The sequence below is a fragment of the Gallus gallus genome, chromosome 9, assembly GCF_016699485.2.
Source record: "Gallus gallus isolate bGalGal1 chromosome 9, bGalGal1.mat.broiler.GRCg7b, whole genome shotgun sequence".
Classification (NCBI taxonomy): domain Eukaryota; kingdom Metazoa; phylum Chordata; class Aves; order Galliformes; family Phasianidae; genus Gallus; species Gallus gallus.
The window spans coordinates 18128144-18142985 of NC_052540.1; the positions used below are offsets into that span (position 1 = coordinate 18128144).

Sequence of the window (14842 nt, forward strand, 5' to 3'; positions counted from 1 at the left end):
AGCTTTTCTCATCCTTTTTTTGTCCTCACCTCAGCCTTCTTTCTCTGAAGGGAAGAGAACAGTGCAAGTGTGAAAAAAAAAAAAAAAAAAAAACAACAACAAAAGAGTGCAAGCAAAACATTTCAGAAAAAATTCTGAAACCTCACTAGGATGAGTTACATTTGTCTTTCAGTGTTTTGCAGAACAATACTATGTAATGTGACCGTACACGTTTCTGAAAAATAGTTTTCCACATTTCCATTCCATTTCTTCAGGGGGAGTTTCTACCTGTCTGAAAGTAGGAAGAGGTACTATTATCTTTTTCATGCAGCTGCTGAATATGGTTAGCAGTGGGCTGGAACAGAGATCATACTGAATTAACGATGGTTTGGTTTGCTCCACCAGCAATATTTCAATTATAAAACTATTTGCACCTCCAATTACTTGAACAATCAGCCAAGTGACTTTATGCTGCTCTTGATACTACGCAGGTGCACTTGCAGGTGTTAGTTTTCCAATATTTAAGAGTTCCTTTGTAATATCCTAACTTGTGCATGGGGGTACTAGGTGGATAAAATAGCACAATACTGCATGCAAACAAATATATGACAAAGATATCTGTATGTCAGATATGTCAAAATCACGATAGCAGTGATGCTCAACTATTAGGAAATAGGAAGGACAGGCCTAGGTCACTGAGGTAGCTTTAGTATAATGATTCCTATAATCTCTCTAGGCTTAAGTTTCACACACGGACATACAAAATAAAAGAATGGGCTAAAGCCCATGTTAGTTTTTCCATACCCTTCCTCATGTCAGATCCCACACTGCATAAGCAAGGTTTTGGAGCCTTAAGAAAGAAGGCACTTACTGGATCCCAAAGCACTAGCAATTTGTTTGCTTGCAGCACAGAGATGTCATCCTGAACTTGAGAAGCATGTATTTAAATTGCAGCGAAGTAAGAAACGTGCTTACAGACTGCAGTCAGCAAAAAATAATGTGCATAGTTTTGCTATCACTATGGGGATTAACATATTTATTTTTTGAGCTATAATCTCAGGTTTTTTGCTAGTTACTGCTAAAATTTCCTGCCTATTCGCTAGATGCTGCCGGATGAAAATCTCTAGTAATGTTGTATTAATTGGGTTCTGAAAGCAAACAAACCATACCCAACACAATGAAGCCACTCAAAATGGCTGACAGAAAGTATTAGAAGAAAGCATAGCAATGGGTAAAGGAGAGAAGTTAAGTAGTAAATGACTGATACTACAAAAGCAGTTCCCCTCCCCAGATTCTCAACCCATGTAAACACAATTGATTTCAGATAGACTCTGCAGGCAGGCATGCTGTTGCAGTAGCAAATTCCAGTACACCAAACTAGTGTGTATACAGCAGCACTGGCTGTTTCACAGCATATACTAAAACTAATATCTCATTCACTCGACATTATGTTGAGCTAAAACACATTGTGCTGTCATTCAAGATATGAAAGGATTATTTTTAATCATGATTGCACAAGAGATTTAAATACGTTAATCCTCCTTTTTGAGTTGTGGAGCTTCAAAAATTGAATCTGGACACCATTTAAAACAATATTTTTGCTAGATGAGAGAAAGTGGTTTTACTAGAAAATGTTCTGTAGGGAGTAAGGGCTGTTCGGTAGTTTGAAATTGTCTGAATGTCAGAAATGTGGAGTCTTCTCCAACATAAGCTTGAAAAGAAAAACAATCCTGATGATAATCTGGATGGGAAATGAGATGCGTGGATTCTGACAAAAGAGTTGTCATGGAGGCAGTACGTCTATCCAGAAAGTGCTTGTTTTGTCAGGCAATTTGGTGTTTACCACTTGCATATTCCATTACTCTTCTAAATTTGCTTTCTTTTTAATTTATAATTTTCCTTTTGAAATTGAGACAAACTGTGTCTCAGTCTGACATTTGAAAGAGTCTGAAGATATATAAACTGAAAGAAAGCTATTGAAGTACCTTCTCTGGTAACCACTGATTATCAGCCCATAACATCTCCCCCTCCTTCTCAATAATTTAATTGATATGATTCCTGCATTTTCATTTTAGGTTGTTTTCCTCCTCCAAATTAAAATTACAAACAAAACAAATCCAGAATCCTTAATCCTCTTAATGAAAAAAAATAATAATACATAAATAGAAAAATAATAATAATAGAAAAACTATCCTGTATCTGAGTTTTGACTTTTAAAACAACAGACAAACAAGGGCTGGGGACATCTTTTAAGAAATCACAATCATTTACAATAAGACATTTTAGAACATTTGTTGCATATGCATGGTGAAAACTGTCACAGAACATTCCACTTTTTGTTAACTTCAATGCAGTTAGCTGCTTCAGAGGAGTAAAATACCACAAAGCAGAGGACAGTGAGGACAAACCTAGATATAAAAGGCAGGAGGAACACAAATATACAGGATCACAACGCTGACTAAAAACACTTTTCTGTCCCAGCATGTACTAAGTCGTATTCCAAACAGTTCCCTGTATTCACTATAGAAGAACTGGTTCAAGTAGAATGACACATTACAAAAGAGCAAAATGCCAAGAGCTTTTTGACACGTATTTATTGTTCTTTAACTTTTGCAGTAAAATATCAATATCAAATATGGTTTCACAGAGATGCCACCAAGACCACAGATGGGCTCAGCTGTGGCATGCAGGGGGCTGTGGAGGTACCAGCTGGAACGAGCTGTGTCTGGTACAGGACAGCCCTTGACCTCATTTCACCAAAACTGCCCTGTGTACCTGAGCCTTCTCCCCCAGATCCCCTTGCCAATTTCACCCAATACACATAGTTCAGATTTTCATTTTAAGAATATAAAATCCCATACTCTGAGTATTCCAAATGATAGCTCAAACAACTAGCACCATTTATTTTACTCCGTTTCTGCTGAACAGTTATCTTAATAAACATTACTTGCCCAATTAGTGTAGCAGCTCACCATATTCACTGCCTTTTCCAGACATCATAGTACTTTTAAAGCTGAACTATAACATGATTTTCCCCTTCATTATAAAGTGAAATTATTCTTCTAACGACTTAGTCTGTGTGGAACTGTTCTCCTGACTGACCTGGTAAGCTTACATCTCACAACCTCAATTCTGCATCAGGGGTTTGTTCTTGACCTTTTATCCCACTCTGAATTCTGTGAATGTTTTTAAAGTACATCACACACACACTAAAAAAAAAAAAAAAAAAAAAAAAAAAAAAACACCCAAAAAAACAATTCTTGATACTTTACAACATTAAAAAGAGAGCCATTAAACATACTGAATATTGTCTTCTACTAGAAATGAGTGCACGTAATGAATACTTGTGAACAGAATCACAAGAATGCTTTGGGTTGGAAGGAACCTCTAAAGACCACCTATACCCGAACCCTGTCTCCAACACCTGTCACTAGATCAGCGTTTTCAAGGTCCCATTCTAACCCTGAAACATGGGATCAAGAATCCACTGATTCCTTATCACCAGACCCTATTAGAGATGCTCAAGGAATGCTCACACTAATTACCTAGCCTGAATGTGAAGTTCACAATTCAGAATTCTAGCTACACCATGCATTTCCCCATACGTAATAATTACTCTTTCTACCTAGCCTCTGTATTGTTGCTCACATGACCAGATATTTACAGTGAATTGAAGCACTACTACCAAATAATATTTTTTAATTATACCATTTGCCTTTTCATTATAATTTCTACCTAATAGATCTCTAAAACTACAAGATATCGAAACACTAGTTAATAGTCTAAGATTATATTTCAGAGATCTTATAATATTTTGAAGCTAATAGTATTTTCCATGATACTGATGGAACTCTTCCTGAAATATTTTCTATTCCATAACTGCACCGATAGGGATCTCCTATTATAAGACACCTTATTGTCAGGGACAGGGCTTTTAATGCTCATCACAATGACACATTTCTATTTACATATCAGGACAGATAAATATGTTCTATCCATATTTTTGTTTACTGGATCACTTTCTGTGTGGAAACTGATTTAAAATGGTTCTTAAATACAGAAATGAAGAAACCTAATGCGCCTCTGCCATACACAGGTAGATGAAAGGAATTGCAGCATTCAGAAAAATTGAAATAGATTAAAAAATGGAGGTGGGGGACGTCATCCAAGTTTTATGCCATTATTCAAAACTTTGTTTCCAGGATACTTTTTACTTTGCAGGTCTCACCTCCCTTTCAAGCTTATTCACCTATGAATAATTTTCTGAGCTCCAGCCATAGAAGAGTTTCATTTCAAAAGCAGCAAAACAAAAGAAAGATTTCTTAAAATGGAGGGCACAAGCCTTTGGAAATCAGCATCAGGAAGAGAGAACAATGCTAACAAATGCTCATGTGATTGTTTTAAGATTCATAGGATTGGGAGATTTTAAGATTCATAGGATTGTCTTATGAACAAGAGAATGAAATTACCAAACAAGGCTGCAAAATCTTTTGCATAAATTCTTTTGATTTTTCCTATCAGTATTGTTTTCTGTTTATCAAACAGAGATCAAAGAAATCATTCAATTCATATGCAGTATTAATCTCTATCCCACCAAGCTATTTCTGTGCATCCTAAAATAATCCATATGGAGCAGCACAGCATTTCATCCTTACTAACTAGAATATTTGATCTAAATTATGGAAGGTCTAAAGTCTTCTCTGAATTATTACACAAACTCCATTTAAAAACATTCTTAACTTTAAGAAGAAATCTCTCCAACCTTTACCATGTTCTGAAGATTTTTTTTCTAGGAAAAAAGCTTGAAGCAGTCCAATATTCTGAAGTCAAAGAAAATTTTTTTTTCTGACCACAAGAATTTGAGAAACAGAAGGCAGAAACACAGAAATAAAAGACATGCATTTTATTCACCTAGCGCAAGACTGTTTGTTTACTATCATTTAGTAAACTGATTGTTATCACAAAGAATAGCTCATCTACTAACTAATGCTTATTTTACTAGGTACTTTTAGTAAAAGGGAGAATGGTGTTAAAGCAGTCCCCAGGATTGGAATAGTAACAGTTACTTTGGCAATATGTGAACTGCAGATGGTACCAAAGGTGTGCCAATAACTTAAGCAGAAGCTTCCAATAAAATTTCTTGTAGTACACGTTAATCTCTGTGAATCAAAGTGATATGGGCAATCCTGGGTATCTGACACTTTCAAACTACATGTTGTCTGTTTAACCACCTCATAGGCCATCACATCCTTCAGGCAAAAGTCTGTGCTCCAGACTCATTTGTATTTGTCCCAGGCTTATGTTACCTCTAACCAGATTTATTCAGTGAAGAAAATCATCACCAGAAAAGACAAATTACTTCCACCTGACCTACCTTCCAGTGACAGAACTGGGGGAAAAAAAAGAAGCTTCTCCGAGTGTACCTTTGTGTTCTTTCCAGCACATTATTGCGTTCAATGACCAAAACAGAAATGATTATAGGAACCTGATAGCCTATTCTTGCTTGTGAATAGTGGTCAGAGATTTAAAATCACAGACAAGCCATGTTAAGAGTTCTAGTGGTAAACTAATAATGTACTTATAAGGATATAATCATTCTCTATATAATCAAGCTTCTTTTTCTCACAGTACAGGCTAGAATGCATGCAGTCAGTAAGACAATTTACTGACAGCAAACCAATGCATAAGTGTTTAGACACCAAAGTGGCATCTTCATGCTGCTATATCTGTTTTAATTAGCTTTTCTTTTCATGTAGGGTAAATAAAACATTAAGGAGTCAGCCACATAGATAAACAGAAAGCTATTTTTCAAATAGCTCTGCAAAATGAGCAAGAATAAAGCTTGAAGACTGTTACATTTACCTCCATATCTCCCAGGACACTTCTAAGAAGACTAGGTCAGGTACACTGAGACACCAAGAAAATGTGCAATTGCTTTCCCACAGAGCTGTCAAGGCATTCATGCTGTGAATAGCTAACACCCTTCTTTGACATCCAGGCAAATATTTCTATTTTCTGCCATACTAGTCCTAAAGTATCTCAGCATTGCATCAGTCGATTTAGTGCCAATTCAAGTCAGACTTGAGATGCCTGAGCAAGTAACTGGACTAAATATTCTCGATAAAGCCTTGTCACAAACTCATAGACTTCTGCTGAATACATCTCCAAATAGTTAGATAGTAAAAAAAGACTGTAAACTTGAACGGGTAGCAGACAGGCAGAACACACAGTCACTAAACTGCCAGAAGGGAGATTAAAGTAGTGCTTACTAGTCAAATAGGTTATATCTCCTTATTGTTAGCAGAGTGGTTAAAAGAAAACAACAACAAAACAACAAAACACCACAACAAAACCAACCAACCAACAACAACAAAAACACCAAACTGTTAAACATTTAAAAACACTAAATAATTCTGAAAAAAATCAGTTTGTCTGTTCCCCCCCTACCTGCACAATTCCAAAGAACATTTATTTAGATAAACATTTCAGGTGAAAGCCTATCTAGGCAGAACTGAGATACAACTTAAAGAAAATATCTTAATTCAAGTGGCAGTTGTGCTGAGATGTAAATGCTGTTCTTAAATCTTTTAAAATGTAAATCTCTTATTACATTGGACAATTGAACTTGCACTTACTGACCATATGTTTCCATTACCAATACCATGAAAGGATAAGACAAAATGCAGGCAAAAAATACTTCTTTCAATAGGAACAAGTGCCATGGAACTTGCTAAGATACCACTGGAGAAGTAATTTGCAGCTCTTTTTTTCACAGAGTAAAAACAAGCAGACAAATAATATACTATGTGAATATATCAATAAAAATAGAAACAAATAAATTACTTAAAGTGCAGACTTTGTGCCAAGAGTTTGCAGTAAAGCGGTTTTGAGCCATGCTGCATGACACAATGTTCCCTTATCAAAGGTTTCCACTCAGGTAAGATTTCATTTAGTTTTTTAATTCCCATACTTAGAATCTGTGCAGAATTAAAATGTCCATTAACTGAATACGCCTCATACAGTACTTACCAATACTGGCATAGCCGGGTGTCGATGGATCTCCTCCACTATTCAAGGAAACCATAAAAGCTTTTTCAGCAAGATCTGTAGTCTTTGGTAAATCACAAGGATCAACATAAAGAAGAACACCACCAAACCCTGCGTCTTCTAACAAAGAAAGCTGAGGAGAGAAAACAGGATGAACTATTAAGAGAAAGTATCAGAAAGCTTTATTAATTTAATTACTGTTGGGATAGGGGCTCTATAATGCATCAGGCTCTCATTCTAGTATCAGCACAAACAGGTTAAAGACAGGTGCCGTTCCAAAATGCTAGTCATATAAATAAAACAGCTATCCTTTGAAAAGACAAACAGCCAACAAGACCGATTCATCATCAAGTTTCCCAATTCATGTAAAAAATATTTTCAAAGGCTGACGACATCAAGAATTCATAATTATGCATGATGTAACATGTTGAGGAAACAGCACCACAATTGAGATTTGCAGCTGTTAGATCTTCACCTCTTTTACTATGACACCATCAAATAAGTTTGGTGAGCTGGAGATTATATTCACATGAGGCATGACTAGGCAAGATATACAAAGAAATGTGAGTGGAGTCAACTTTCTCTCTACTTCCTGGACACTTGCTTAGACTTAGAATCCTTATATATTTTTATGTGTTATAAATATGAACTTGAAAATGCCTTGGGGTTGAAACTAATCTCCCTAATGACTACTGAGCAGCTTTTCTTAATTTCCCATACTACTAGCAGTATGACCTTTCCGGTTAGTTTACCTCTTAAAGGACATGTATATTCAAGGACACTGACATCAGACTTGCATAGGATGTTGAGATAGTTACTCTTCAGTAATGAGAGAAAATAAGGAGTTTACTGTTCATTAAAAAATAAAACGGTCAAGCATACCCAAGCCTTGGAGTCTGCCTCCTGTCAGACAGAGAGCATTTATTCTGATTCATTAGAACATCTCAGCATGAGTGCTAATGGTAATTAACCTTTCAAGAAAGCTATAGATCTGGGGTAGCAAATCCGGAAAACCTCCCCAGAACCAAGGATGAAAACATCTTAGCACCCATCAAAGCTTAAAGCAGCCTATAAAGATCAATTTTGACTGAAAAAATCCAAACTTTCACTTTAACAGAGAACTGAAAAATAAATTGATTTTTTTGTGAATTGGGTGAAACTGAGTTGCGATGTGGAAATATCTCCATGGTACAAAATGAATTTTCTGTGTAAAGCTCTGTGTATTTCAAACTGATTGAAGATCACAACAATGTCACAGAACTACACTAATTCTTCAGACAGAAGTCATTCCAGCTTTTAAGGAATATCTTACTACTCACTACGTACAACTGATGACTTTGCAAATGGCTACTGTTAGGTCTGAGAAATGATACAATAAGAGGAGGAAGACATATCATAGATAAATGAACAGACAGGACTGAAGATAACTTTCATTCTCCTTTTATACATCCATATCCAATATTCTTTCATTCATCTCTAGTCTATATTGGCATGCAGGTAACAGAGATCAGGTCTGTACTGCACTTTTGAGGCAAGCTTTACCACTGGGCTTAGGCCACAAAGGTACTGGCAGAGAGGTTAAAAAAAACCAAGAAGTTGGATGTGACTCTGCTGGATAAAGATGCAAGAAGCAGGGTGCCACTACTCCACATGGCTGACATTAATGTGTTCTCCTACCTGAAGCTAGCACATGCCCGAGTAAATTAGTGGGTTACCACAATGACCTGAATGCAGGAACAAATCTATCAAGGAGAGCTGTTCTATACAGAACTTCAGTGTGATGCATTAGGAACTCATTAAATACAACATCTTTCAAGTGCATTTCAAAGCTTATATATACATTGATGAGTTTTTTAGCATGTGATAAATCAAAATAGCAACAGAGAAAAATGAACCAGATCTCCTGATTTTCCAATAGGTTCCTTCTGGTACATTTCCCAGTATGATTCACAACAATCCACTGACATTTTCTTATTAAATCTAATTCTGCTTTCAACTATATTAATAGTTATTATACTATAAGCCTACAGGCTTTCAATCATTACAGAACGGTTAAAAAGTATCAGCAATTAAAACAATATACATTTTTTGCTAACTAATATTTAGAGGTTCTTCTGTTATCTAGTTCTCATGTATTTTCATTACCACTCTAGCAGAATTTAAAAGTCTATATTTCAAAAAGACATTTAGCACACCGTGCTAAAAAATGTGGCTCTAATCTTTAAAACACATTCACATGCATGCATTTTATACTATTGGAAGAGTATTCATTGACTGTATCCTCACTAATGTATGTAGATATTTATATTAATGGACAGTATTAGGCTCCACATTAAAACTAGTCACATATTTTTGAAGGCCTTCAACTGTATTCCTCACAGTGTCTCTGAAAGAAGCTCCAGTGTAAGTCAGAACTGGAGCAATTATAACCATACACTGGGAGATTGTCACTCATGTTGGTACTTTGAAGATTATATAACCAAACTCTGAACTTATTTATGTAAAAATCTGAAACTTTCAGGTTTCCTCTATCTAAAGCTAGATTCAAAATGGCACTATTTATTACAAGTCCATTTAGGGTTAACACAATAAAATCTGGATGTAATACATTCATAAAATAAAAACCTAAATGATATTCCTGCTCATGTGCTAATTACAGGCATAAAAGCAGCATTCCCTTTTCACTATTATTCAAGGTAGTGAACAAAAACACTCACAGAAAGTGGTTTTATATTCAAAGGCACAGTATGTGAGCATGCGTGCAAATGAAAAATAAAGTTGAACAAATAATTAGTATTACAATACAGTACACATTATATAATCTTATTTCTGAGTAAGAGAAAACAAAGAAATATGAAAAACAACATACATGCAGTTGTTATGCATTACAGAATATAAAGATTTCTAGTAGAAGAGATTTCCACATGAAAGTTAACAGGTAGGGAATGAGAAAATGTGCAAAACATGGGAGGCAAAACAGTTTAGAGGAATTTTGAGAAAACTGAAAGTCACATTTCATACTGTGAAATAAAATTCTGACAGATCAACATACTTATCTTTGGCATGTGTTATAAGCATAGATCTCTCTTTCACAGTACGCTCATCATCATGTTTATATTTGGAGCACACTGTTTATAATTGGAATAAGACAATTGTATCATATTCAAATATTCAATTGTAACATATTCAAATATGTATTCATATTCAAAACAGAGTTGTTTCCAAGAATTGATAGTTCCTTCAATAAGGAGTAGAACACGCATCAAATGAAAAAGGAAATTAGCATTTCTTGGCTGTAATCTGTGTAAGCACCCAGAATAACCCAACAGATAGGCTTCAGTTTTTCCTGAAGTTGACCAAACTGCTCTCCATTTAAAATCACACATACTCCTAAGTATTATGAATAGCAGGAGCTGCATCTCCAATTGCCATTATACTTCCATGCAATAATCAACATTAATTACAGAAATAACTAACCAGTTCTTAACTAGTGCATTTTTCAATTCATAAACCTATGTGCAAAATACATGGTTCATTAATCTGAGACACAGCTTTACTAGCTGGACAGGCTACAAGTTATTAATTATTCTTTTCTACTAAAATTCCAATTAAAATCATGAGGCTCTGAATGGAAGTCCCATCTCATTTTACTAATTGGCAGCATGTAAAATTACCAGGCAAGGGTAAAGGGCCACTTAAACTGTTGGACGACCTCACTGACACAATGCATTTCTATTTCTGAAACAGACTGCTTGAGAAGAAAAATACAACTTCACATACTGCAGATTTAATTAGATGCCACTGTCCTCTCAATTACCTATGATAATACAGGCTACATGGGAGATACAGTGGTACCACAAATCAAAACTCACAGCAGAAAAATAAATAGATACAAATCTACATTTTGTACAACTCTTCCAAATTCCATATTTCTAACAAGAAAGGAAGCAAAGGTTCACTTTGGCTTCAGATTTCTTTTTGAATACTACACAATGTTTAATCATGCTTACATTTTCCATCACAGAGGTCTAAGAAATGGTGAAAAGAATTTAGTGGCAAAATACCATTTGAAAGAGTTTCAGCTTTCACTGATCCGTCCTCAAGGTGCGGCATTACGATAGTAAATGAGATGGAGGACATTACCAGTTTAATGGCTGACTCCACGGGGATGATGAAAAGAAATCTGTTTTTCCAGTTCAGCTCAAATACTGCCCTTGTCTAAGAAATGACACTATTTCTATATTGAACTAACAGGACCGGGAAAAGAATTTAGCTGCAAAAAAACTGCAAAGAGCTTAAAACGCAAGCAACGGGATCTCATAAAAGACAGGCTATTCCCATAAAGGTTTTTGAAGGTAGAAAATGTACTGCACTGGAATTAAACAAAGTGTTACTAAAATACATTGCCACATACATGAACAATACAAAACCATGATGCTTTGCATTGTGGCAAGACCTTAAAACTTTAATGTACTTGCTGTCAAAGGAACGATAATATGAATTGCCATTCTTTGTGGAAAGAATCTGACATCTAAGACATTTTTAGTCATCACTTTCCAAATTGAAACCGTCATTCAACATTCTCAGAATGTTATCATTTTTATATCTAAAAATGATTTGAGAGATATTTCTCACATAGCAGTTATCCATTACTGCATGTAGAGCTGACCCATGTCATCGTCTGAGGCAAAACAGACACACAACCCAAAATACAACCACAGGAACATATTCTAACATATCCCATCTGTTCTAATGTTGCTGTCCTGAATCCCTGCTGGAAATTCTTCCTCATATCTACAGATGCCATTCACCAAAGAGTCATAAGCTTCCTCTGAGCTATGCTATATTCAAAAGCAGCAGACTGACAGCCTCACCCTTGAGCACGCACATTTTGCACAGAAGCCTGTACACATTGTATGAACATGCATAATATGCTACGTAGGAGCAAATGAAAAGAAAAAAGAAACAAAAGAAAACCCAAGACTGGCAAGCAGCATTTGGAATCATAATACATGTGCAAAGAACAGCAGCTTCAATGGTTCTAAGATGGGATAACCTCCAACACCAACAAAAGGAGTAAAGCGTTGAATAAAGTATAATCATTATAAATCGGCAGATCTCAGTCCGGATTGAGAGTTTCCTAGCATTTATGCATAAATCCAAGTAACAGTTCTCCTTGCTGTATGCTAGCCTTTAAGACAGTCACAGTCGAGGAGGTCTCTTGAAAATTTCCTCACCTCCCCCCACAATCTCTGAACCCAGAAGTAGTTTGCTTTGCAGTCCTTGAACAGTAACATTTCTAACAACGTGGCCTTGAATGAGGTATTAAGCTTATAATGAACCGACTGTGTTATCCCATACTTTCTCCTTTTGCTGTCTGCTCATCTTCAATACTGTTTTATCAAAGAAAAGTTCTTTGTTATACACCAATTGCTTTTAAAAAAGGATTTTTTTTTTTCACAACAGGGTACTTGAACAATTAAACATAAGCCAGATATACTGCCCGTTCCCTGCACTAGACTTTAGGAACTTTTAATAGAAATTGAGTGCATATTTTATTGCCAGATCTTGCTTACCACTGCTAAGAAATTCACAATGTTCAAGCTAATTAAAAATGAAATTGAACTACAATTCCCTAGAAACAAGGGCTGTTTGGACTCAGTAAGCTTTACTTAATTTATTCCAGAAACAAAATAATTGAATTGTTTACAGTCCAGAAAAATAAAGTTTCATTATTTGATGAGCATATAGTACCAAGTCTTTTATATTGCTATTGTATTCCTACATCTTCAAGAAATACTACTTTTAAATAATTGTGTAGAGGAGCACTTTGTCTATAATAAGCATCATAAAATATTCAGTAAACATTAAAAAGAAGAAAAGAAACATTCTGGATAAATGTCCAGATGACTGACCTCCAAAAAGCCATTTGCATTTCCTTGTTCATACTGAAACAGTTGTTTCTGATGATGTTTATAGTTATTTTAGAGTAGGGTTAGGCTCTATTACAGAGAGAATTAAGCTGAAGATCCATCATATAAAACACAATTGCAGAAGTATATAATTACAATCTTGGTAAATCATCAGGAATAAATTGATTAGACTCTAGGTAATATTTTATGCATTCTCTATAACTTTAAATCCAAAAAAAACCAAACAGTCAATACAACCACAGCCCTGAGACCACTGAACGCAGTTCCCTTTTGTTTTGTTCTGCTTTCTCTAGAAAACTGCTGTAATGCCAGCACAAGTAATTTGTAAATACTGTTTTCCCATCTACAGCACTTCACTTACAGAAAACCATAGCAACCAGTCTCCATCACTGACCTGCACTGCATACAAGGCACAAACACCAGAAATATTTTTCTCAGGTAACAACTGTCCTCTGTCAGCAAGGGAATCCCCCATGTCTAAGGAGTAGTGGCAAGTCCAGCGAGAGCATGGTAAAGGAAAACCACTTGTACCTTTACCACTGGAAAGGGATCCCCAAATTCTAGTGATAGATCTGCTAACAGAAGTGATAAGTATGCTGAAAAATTGAAGAGTTGATACAAGATTTTCTACACTGCTAGACATAGTAAGCAGCAGAGGTCCGTGTACTGCATGCACCTAAAAGCCAGGAGTAAGTACAGTTTTGTGCATTTGGTTTAGCTTAGATGTTTGCTACAACTACTCCTGGGGATTCCGGGTGTCATAGCCATTATTCACTCAGCCTCTACATTAATTCCACATATTTGTCCACATTTATGAGTGGTTTCCACAGACAATTCTCCAGACAAAGTAAGCTTTGGGTATGTAATGGCTCCAGATCACCAGAGTTGTTGATGTCTAAAAGGCAAGGAACGATTGCAAAAAATAGCGCTGCTTTTAAAATTGCAAAATAATAACTAGCAAGAATAATAAGTAGAGAGAAAGGGAAACTACTTGCATAACACCCCATCTGCTGCATCAAATACAATTCAAACTTGTAATCTTTGATTCTCTCAACTTGTATATGAGATGCACTCCATACCTAGGACATGCTTGGGTGCCTCAAGTACGATTTCCAGTACTGTAAGACAGCAAAGTTAAAATACTTCCAAGTCATACTCTGATAAACCATCTCCAAGATAAAAGCAGGATTTAGACTTCACTAGCTCTGTTTGTGGTGATGTTTCATACAATCTATCAAGATATTAGCAGATGTTCTCACAATCCACATAACAATCAGCTGTACGTTTTTAATTAAGGCACATTTGCTGCCTCAAGTAATTGCATTTTAGGGCATCTGTTAGGTTGTTAAAATACAACTGCCTTCACCAGACCTGTGCAAAAAAAAAATCACCTTCAATTATTTTATTATTCTCACAATTATTGTCCTGAGAGATTCTATGAAAAGCCACATTTCTTCAAAAATATAGAACATGGCCTCATCTCATGGGGTACATTTTCTGGGGTACTACAATGTATCAGGGTTTCACGTATTTAAAATACCTTGGGTATGACAACAGTCTGCTTAGATATTGTATAAAACAATTGTTAGGTATTTTTAATTTTTGTTTGTTTAATGTTATGATTTTAAATGGAATGTATAATGATACAGATTATGGTATGCGTAAGCCTCAGGGATATCTATATATCAGCTAGGAAAACTACAGATTATTAATTGGTGGATGAATATTTTAGTTTCATTTATAGAAAGCAACAGCGTTTACTTGTTTAGCATCCCTTTTAGTAAATCAATACATGAAATGAGCTTATTTATCTTCCTTATTAGAAAAACAGTCACAAGCCAGAAATGATAAAATAAATGATCATAAAGAACGTGCCCCAGCGT

At 35.6% G+C, this 14842-nt stretch overlaps 1 protein-coding gene across 12 annotated transcripts in view; it reads right to left on the reverse strand.

The window, feature by feature from the left end:
• NAALADL2 (N-acetylated alpha-linked acidic dipeptidase like 2) overlaps window positions 1-14842 on the reverse strand; it is a 379774-nt gene that overhangs the window by 114669 nt on the left and 250263 nt on the right. For all 12 annotated transcript variants that reach the window (XM_040705739.2, XM_040705733.2, XM_040705736.2 and 9 more), the window contains one exon: window positions 7009-7159. In XM_040705739.2, the coding sequence (XP_040561673.1) occupies window positions 7009-7159 (151 nt within the window). The remainder of the gene's footprint in view (window positions 1-7008; window positions 7160-14842) is intronic.